At 29.3% G+C, this 9,984-nt stretch overlaps 1 protein-coding gene across 1 annotated transcript; it reads left to right on the forward strand.

Annotated features, from left to right (window-relative positions):
- The first annotated feature begins 1,216 nt into the window (after positions 1–1,216).
- Positions 1,217–1,927, forward strand: LOC142504913 (agamous-like MADS-box protein AGL80). The gene has a single exon (XM_075617753.1). The coding sequence runs from the start codon at positions 1,217–1,219 to the stop codon at positions 1,925–1,927; it is 711 nt and encodes a 236-aa protein (XP_075473868.1).
- Positions 1,928–9,984: the final 8,057 nt, after the last annotated feature.

Consider the following 9,984-nt stretch of genomic DNA (forward strand, 5'->3'; position numbering starts at 1 on the left):
CGCACCTTTTAACCACAGGGGTTTTAACAACAGTTTTATTTGGCCTACGACAATGGTTTTTAACCGTTGTCTTTTGCCTTTTTTTTTTTGTAGTGATAGTTTGGTAGCGACGTAAGCTACTCGCTAAAGATTATTCTTAGTCTCTGACATGAAAATCGGAAAAGACACGTTAGGACAGCCACTCATCAGCCTTTCTAAAACTTTTCTAGTGATTTTAGGGCTACTCTGGGCCCAAAATCGTAGCTCGGGTTAGCTCTAATTATGAGAGAAGACCATCTAATTCTAGTGAGTATTGATATTGATTTTAATAATGGTCATATTTATTTGATTAACCAATGATATTGTAGATGCAACAAGAAAAAATGGTTTATTATTATATACATCAATTGCATATTTTTTTTTAAAAAAAAATGGTTACTCGAAAAATCAGCTTAGTAACTAGTAAAATGAAAATTCAAAATATATTGATTTTTTAAAAATTAAGATTTAAACCGAATATGGTCAAATTAAAATTTACTATACTTATACAAAATCATCAGTATATTATTCATATTTTGATCCTTGCATATTAATATATTATGTACAAAAACATGGTATTTTCCTATATGTAATTTTAAAATCTTATAATTACTGAAATTCGTAAATATTTTTGTAGATAACGAATATTTAGTTAATTTGTCATGTTGACTTCACCATATGTTTGCAATTCCTTACTCATTAATTTTGAAATTTCCATATACATCAATTTATTCAAAATTTTGATAATCTTTTTCATAAACGTTTCAACAAAATTCAACTTACTTTTATGAATATATGTGAAAAATGAGTTATATTTTATCGTGATTAATATTCCATGTTATTTTATTTCGATTATGTCGTTCTACGACGATAAATTCAACAACGGTATCCTTCTCCAGAAAAAATTATACGCTGATATTAATTTGGTATGTCGGCGCTACGTTTAATTATTGATCTACATAATTATTCGACTAACGAAAATAAAAACTACTCACATGTCTCATATCAAACGCATTCGTAATAAGCACACACAATTTAATTTTCATAATCTGATTGTAATTGCAAAACATTTTACTAAAGACAGCTTAGTTACTAATTTACTAAAGACATTTTGCTTATAAATATGGACATGCAACTAAGTAAAAAATCACATAAACAGCATCATAAGTCTACTGAACCAACATTATTAAGTAGAAAAATGCCGAAGAAAATAATCAAACACGAGAAAATATCTGATGAGAAACAGAGGAAAAAAGTTTACAACAATCGGTCACAAGGGTTGCTGAAAAAGGTGAACGAGTTGTCAATCCTTTGTGGAATCGACGCAGCAGTCGTGATACACAAAAGAGATGAGAACAATGCAACCCTGTGGCCTTCTCCCGAAATCTATATGGATAGAATGCAGAAATTCTTGAACTTTTCTACTGCTGAAAGGGAGAGGAAAATGGTGACACATGACAAATTTTTGGACCAAAGAGTAGTCGAGGAGTCGAGAAATCTGTTCAAGTCGCAGAAGACGAATGAAATATTGGAGGGTGAGTTGGTGACTGATGAATTAACTAATGGCAGGTGTTCATATGAGCAACTTGACATAATTCATATGAACAACATGAACTCGCTCGCGGATGACATGCTAGAAAGAATTGATAAAATAATTTACGATAATCAGCATTCAAGTGAGGTAGAACAACCACCTCCAAACCCTATCTCATTTGTGATGCCTCCACCAGTCCCGAATCTGTCCTCGCTTGAAGATCTATTGAGCTGGAGTGACACATGGTTTGATGATCTGCCGATGACGTCTGAACAAGGCGGCGGTGGTGGTTTTACGGGATCCAAGGCCATGATTGATGATGGGGGGCCAAGCTCCTCTAATGTCATGAATGCAACTCCACCTTTTGGGAAATAACAAATGAGATAATTTGGAGTTGTAATTATCACAAATATTTGAATCTATTATTCACCACATGATTTATGTTTGCTTTTATTAAGTTATTTTGTTGTCCCTTTAAATGATAAGAAATTGGTTTTAATACAAAATCATGATTTCAAGTTAAAACAAATTTGATTTTTGATGTTTATGATGCTTTTAAATTTCTCAAAGTCCTATTAATCACTACCCTTGGACAAAAATTACATGATTATCTCCCTTAGAAATGTAGATCAATAAATTATATAAGAAAGGGGACACTCTAAATTTGATTGTACAATAGGTTCCACCAGCAGCTATTCCATATCGGTCTCTAATTTGCTATATGAAAATGGTTAATTCCAATTACTACAAGAGTTGCCTATAACCCCTTCAAGTTAGCTCATTTTCCTCCTCAAAAAACGCGGTGTTCTCCAACGGCTAAAACCGTGGCAAAACCGTCGCTAATTTGAATTTTGGGACGGTTTTTATACACGTCGGAAAAACTTTTATTGCTGTTCACCCAACACTTTTTAACACTTAGAGACGGTCGCTAGGGTAGTATGTTCTTATCAATTTTCACTTGCTTATATCGGTCTTTAATTTGTTTCGTATTTCTCTTCATAACTATTAAACAATGACGACATGTTAGGTAATTATAACTAAGTGTACTTAGTTCTCTAATTTTTTTCCGAAGTAGAAATAAATAAAGAACACTTACAAAGTAATTAAACCAAAAAAAATAAAAAAAATTGCCCTCGTGTTTAATTTATTATTACTAATTATTATTCAAAATGTTATTAGTAATTAAGTCATTGTGCTTAATTCTTGTTCTTCACTTGTCGAAATTTTTCATGATGGACAAAATTTGCATTTTAAAAAAAAAATTAAAAACGGTATATATAAAATTTTACATTTTTAATACTTTATTTAAAAATAAAAGTAGTTTTATGATTTCAAAATTACTGAGTTTTACATTTTTCAGATTTATTTGACACAAAAAAAAAATGATGATTATATATTTTTTAGCAGCATGTTTGTATACATATATTTCTCAGTTTGGGTAAAAAAATAATTGGAATTATTTTCGTAAGAAAAATTATCATGATAGAGTCCAAAGTTACAAAAATAAAAAAAAGGTGTAAAAAGTTATTTTTTCCATTTATATTCGACACCAAAAATTGATGATTCTATAATTTTTGAGTAACATAGTTTGTATATATTTCAAAAAGTTAGTGAAAAATAAGTTGATATATATTTTTGTTAAAAAATTTATCATGATAGAGTCAAAATGGAAAAATCAGTAAAACTCAAAAGAAAAGTTATGGAAAAACTCAAGGGCCTATAATATATAAATATATAGTAATTTATAATATTCACAAGTGTATTTATTTAATAAATATAATAATTTTTGTATGAGTGCTCATATATTCAATAGTATTGGGATTTAGAAGATAGAATTAAAGAATTAAAAGTTGAAAACTTTGTTAAATGAATAAATCATATTATAAATGTAATCAATTAATAGATTTATGTTAAATATATAAAATATTACGATATTGTTTTTTGAGTCATTTGAATTATAGAAAACAATTATCATTTAGCGTTTTAAATTTGCAAAATTTATTATTTTTACGTTATGTTAATTTTTTTTAGGTATTCCTCTTGTGTTTAGTTTATTATTACTAATTGTTATTCATGATGTTATTAATAATTAAGTCATTTTTTAAAATACTATTGTAACTCCTAGATTCGATGACTGTCTTCACTGTACCATGATGATTCTTTCTAACGTGCTTATATCATCACTCGTGCACACCCTAGGAATTTTATCAGTGGGTCATGATACACTCATAATAGTTTGTACTTTCGTTATTATGTTTCCCATTATTTTCATTTCTGAAATATTTATTTAATACATTTTGGTGTTATTTTTGTCGTATGAAGAAATTTTATGATCTTGAATCAAATTTTAGCTAAATAGATGATTTTTATCACATTTTAAATTGTCAAGTTAAAGTTATGAAAGAAAGACAAAAAGCGAAGAAGTCCTAGAACAAGGCTTGATCACGCCTTATGATCGTTCTTCTGCTGCAAGTGAAACTGAAGCTGTTTTCAAGAAGTGAATCTCGATATTTGTGAAGATTATGCCAAATTTTATAGTCCTAATTATAGTGTTTGCCTTAAAAATAATTCTTGGAGAGAGAAGTTGTTTGTTTGAGGAAAAATACTAGATAGAGTTTTATTCCATAAAATCTCTATATTTTTTTTGAGATATTTTCAACATTAAGTTTTCTTTTAGTTAACGGGCTTTTTTCTTAGGCCCAATTAATCATCTTTGTTAGACTTAATTTTATTGTGGTGATGAGTATCAAAATCAGTAGTAATAATACCAACCAGAAGATTATGCAAAACAGTAGTTTTTGAGATGCTCTATCAGATCAGTACTTTAGTCAGTACTCAGCGGCTTAGTATAACAGTAGCAGAACTTAGTCCTACTGGATCAGCACTTAACGGATTGTTTCTGATATTAATTATTACCGTTACTTTATCTAGTACCAAGCATTTATTGCGACATTAATTGCAGTATGAAAATATTTAATTCATCCAGCTAATTTTAATAAGTAACAAAACTGATTGATTGAAAGATTTTTGCAGGATCCTCTTTAGGAAATAAAGCTGCTTATATCAAGAGTCAAAAACGCCGTTTTTGATTATAGACGTTGGATGCAGTTATCTATATATATGAATCAAAACCATTTAGATAACAACGCTGATCATTCTTATCTATCCAACGATATATTGATCAACCGCGAAATTTTCGTTATCTTCAAAAGCTCAAAATTGCATAAAAGCAGTACACGCATCATATTATACATATGATCTTTGGAGATCATTTTGTACTGCTGTTTCTTCATCTCTTCAAGCAAAACTTTATAATATCGTGTAGAAGAGTTTGTAAACTGGAAAGAGTCTTTTCCAGAACATTGCTATATTGAACTATTGTATTGAGTTGCTAAGAGTTTCAGTAGGCAATAGATAAGCCCTGCTGAAGTGGGTGTCTATGTTGCGACTTTGATTGTTGCACTCCCAAGAGCAGGTTGTCCACAAGTAGTATAATTCGATGAGTTCGAATATCGTATCCACGAGGAAGCTAAGGTAATTACAAGTCCACTACAATGTCTTTTTATTTATTTTTTTCTTTTAGTTGTTTGAATCTTTAATTGGTAATTTTTAATTGCTCAAATTTTAATTTAAGTAGTTGAGATTAAAGGATCCACTCTTGGTATTTTAATAAAGCTAACATTAACGAACAATATTGAAATCCACTTAATAAAATGGTTCCAATATATTAAATAATCATATTTATATTATCTTATATATTATTATCTTATAAGTATATAATATATACCAAAACTTATAAATGTGGTCAAGTATTTATTGTGCTATATATATTTGTAAACACTAAATCAAGGTTCCCACTTTAAATGGTTGGTAAAACCAAACAAACATTTAAATGGTATCAATAAATTAATACTATGATATATTCAAATATAATAAATCAAGGAATCCAATTTAAATGGTTGGTAAAACCAAACTAACATTTAAATGGTTCCAAGAATTTAATATTATAATATATTTATATATAATAAATCAAGGCATCCACTTTAAATGGTTGGTAATACCAAACTAACATTTAAATTGTTCCAAGAATTTAGTGTAACATATAGCAACAATAAATCAAAACTCTCACTTATAAGTAGGGTATAAAAATGCTTAAAGAAATAAATATAACATAAAAAATAAATAATGATTAAATAATATAAAACATAGATTCTTACCTTTTAGTAACCTTATTATCATGCCAAGAGTTTCACCTTTTCATCTCAACTTTAGGAAGTTAGCTATTCATTATTCAAAGTGTACAACTTTGAATATGAAATTAACATGCTAATTATATTTAAATGAAGAAATAAAGAAAAAATATAGAGAGAAATATTATGAACTCAAAGGTTTGTTCATAGAATGAGGGATATCTCAATACATTACAATGCAACCCTATTTATAGCCAAATTTGGGGAGACAACCAAAAATAAAATATTATTTTTTTACACAAAAGTCTTCATTGGTGTTCCAAGATATTATATTATATTACACATCACTTTTGAAAATTTCTTCTCTGAATTTGCTTCTTCACATAAAAAGAAACATGTGGATAATTGAGTTGTCTAGTTGTGGTATTTTTTTCAAACCATTTGACCAAGTAATTTGAGAGATATGGTCAAAATACTAGAGCATGGTAAAACTGCCACTCCTTTGGTAACTTTATTTGTTGCTTAATTTGATCCCAATTGTGAGATGATTTTTATCTCATGCTTGCCACCAATATTGTAGATATTAAAATCAACTTTCTATAGGTCCAAGAATCATCTTAATCCCATTTGCAACGCCAAGTTTATTCTTGTTTTATCGAACCTGTAAAAAAATAGTAAAAACTAGTAATTACACAACAACTTATATTTTATACAATTTATTATAAAACATATAGTATTTAAACATTTAATAAAACAAAAACTATATATTTATATTATAAAACATTTAATTGATGTACAATTTTTATGTTTATCACACCTCCCCACCAGCTTATTGCTAGTCCCTAGCAATTTAAGCATTAATAGCAATACAAAACATATTGATTAATTTAAATAGAAATGTAATCTAAACTATCTAAGTGTTTAAATTAAATTTGAAAACAGTCAAAGTTATATCAAGATCATCATAATTATAATTTATGAAATAATTTGAGATGATCAATTCAAAGCTTATTTCAGGTAGTTAAATGTACACGGCCTGCAGAAATTTCTAGTAAGAGTCTCAACTCCATATCCTCACAGGTTAATAAATGTTTCAATTTATGGCAACGATTTCTCCCATGGAGTTGGAATACAGATAAATGCTCAGAAAAATGTTTTACAGAATGCAGACAGACAAACGAGCCAAACTAATCAAAAGATAGAAAATCCATTGATTCAAAATCTAGTTGTTCTTATTATATATTTTTTCCTAATATTTTTTTGTTTGCATAACATCATGGAATCAGACTAAGTTTATGCTTCTTGACCACATATTTATTTAATTTGTACAATAAATTTCTCTCTCTTTTTTGTTTTTTGTTTTTTTTATGAGAGACATATGGGTCATAGCATATAACTTAAAAATTACATAGATCTTCAATATCTTTCTTTTTGTATTTTTCTCCCTTTTTTTTCAGGAAATATCATTTTTTTTCTTCAAAATAAGAACTCAAGATCTAAACAATAGATAGTCTCTCTCATGATCAATAACGGCTCGAAAGCTGTTTTCTCAGTCCTCTCCACTCACTCACAAAATATGTGTGAGTTTAAAATTATAGGCACTCTTATAAGGTATATCTTGAGCCATATACTTTAATACCTGATTTTATCACAATGGTTAATCACTCAAAAAGATTTCATAAATCATATTTTTATATTGATCAGAATATTAAAATTGACTTTTTTTCAAATAAAAATTTAAACATTCTTAAATAGATTAATGCATGTTCTAATTTAAATCTTTCAAACATGTAATGCATGACATTTTTGCAAAAATTACTAAGATACAAACAATAAACATGATTTTATTTTAAAATAATATATATTATTTTTTTATTTTTTTTAAATTTATTATTATTTTTTTTTATAAGTTTGTTCTCCCCCCAATCAGAATATGACATTGTCCCTAATGTCAAAATAACTATTAGTAAAGATTACATAATGAAAGAGATATCACCTGGAATTTTATTGAAGATAACAAACTGAAACAAACGCAAACCAATCCACGACTTTTGAATCAATGATCCAACTTCCTTTTCTTACTGCTTGATTGCGACCAATTGATCTTTGTTATCATCGGATCAGGCTTATGAACAAAAGCTTCCAAATTCATCAATTAACTGGTCGGCAGTCGAAGCACAGATGAGCATCCGTCGTGAATTTTCTGAAATGAAATTCTGTTCCACAGCTTTATCAAGAAATGTCAACAAACTGTCAAAATAATTATTAATATTCAACAAGCCCACAGGTTTATTATGGATATTAAGTTGTGCCCAAAAAACAGTGTGAAAAATGTCTTCTAATGTACCAAAACCACCTGGTAGTGCGATAAAAGCATCAGAGTTTTCAATCATTTGAGTGATTCTTTCATACATAGAAGAAACTTTTAATTCCTCCCCAATCGTAACACCTGTAATATTTCCTTCAGCTAAAGCTGTAGGAATAATACCCAAAACCTGACTACCTCCAAGATGAGCAGATGTTGAAACAGATCCCATTAACCCAATATTACCTCCCCCATATACCAAGTGAATTTTTCTCTCAGCCAATATCTTTCCAAGATTATTCGCTGCTTCTACAAACACTTCATTTTTTCCAGGACTCGACCCACAAAATACACAAACATGGTCTTTTTTAGTCAGATTCCCAAGACTATGACGCTCATCTTGGAATTGTTTCCATAAACGGAGAAGTTCAATATGCACATGTCCACTAGAATGCGTCTCAAGAGTCAATAAGATGTTATCTAAAGACTCCTTACTCAGCCCATTCTTAATGAAACCAATTTTATCTTCTCTGTTATTGGAAACACATCCCAAAGATCTGCATCGTTTGTCACAAGTCCATCTTGCACACTTATGACAAACCCCTAAACTTTTGGCGCTTCGTTTTTTCGCATAAGTGCTTTTTCCTAATCCAAGCAAATACCGAATGAGCAATGATTGTGGAACTTCTCCTCCAAATCGGACCTTAGCTTCTATTACAAGACGAATATCTTCTGGAATTCCTTTTTGCATTAGCAATCTAAATCTTTTACACCTTCCTGCATAAATTTTTCTTAGAACATTTTCAGAAACAGAGGGAAAATATTTACAAATTTTTGAGAGAATTTCATCCATTTTGAAAAGAAAAGAAATGATTTTTTTTATTTTTGTATCAGCAATTGTGGGAAACTGATTTAACCGACTATGAGAGTCACGGAGTACCGTTATCCGCCAATTAACCGGGAAAATAAAAATATTAAGAAAACCTGAAATAAAAACAAACAAACAACTTAAATGCAACACAAAAAAAAATCAAGGATCAGAAAGGGAAATAAACTCTTCTTGAAAGATTTCATTTTCTAAAAATGGTTTAAGCCTTAGTCCATTTACTTTAAAAATATCACCATTTTTAGGATTTTCAATATCCACAGCTCCATAAGTATACACATGCTTTACAACATATGGGCCTGTCCATCTTGATCGTAATTTTCCTGGGAATATGTGAAGTCGAGAATTATAAAGCAAAACTTTTTTACCAATCTCAAAAAATTTTCTAAGAATTGTTTTATCATGAAATGATTTGATTTTTGCTTTATAAATCCTTGATTTCTCATACGCGTCATTTCTGAGTTCATCAAGTTCATTAAGTTGCAATTTACGCAATTTGTTGGCATCATCCATGCTTGAATTTAAAGTTTTGATCGCCCAATAAGCTTTATGTTCCAATTCCACAGGCTAATGACAATGTTTTCCATAAACCAACCTATAGGGAGACATATTCAATGATGTTTTAAAAGTTGTTCGATATGCCCAAAGTGCATCATTAAGTCGCAGAGACCAATCTTTTCTATTTGAGTTAGCATTTTTTTCCAAAATTTGCTTTATCTCCCTATTAGCTAATTCAACTTGTCCATTTGTTTGAGGATGATAAGGAGTAGTTACTTTATAAGTAATACCATATTTTTTCATTAATGAAGCAAATGGTTTATTAACAAAGTGAGTTCCCCCATCACTTATCATGGCTCGAGGAATTCCAAATCTACTAAAAATATTTTTTTTAAAAAATTTGATGATGATTTTATGATCATTTTTTCGACATGGAATTGCCTCTATCCATTTGGAAACATAATCAACTGCAACTAAAATATACAAGTATCCAAACGACGATGGAAAAGGTCCCATAAAATCAATTCCCAACAATCAAAGATTTTAATTTCAA

The sequence above is a fragment of the Primulina tabacum genome, chromosome 10 (genome assembly GCF_025594145.1).
Source record: "Primulina tabacum isolate GXHZ01 chromosome 10, ASM2559414v2, whole genome shotgun sequence".
Taxonomy (NCBI): Eukaryota; Viridiplantae; Streptophyta; class Magnoliopsida; order Lamiales; family Gesneriaceae; genus Primulina; species Primulina tabacum.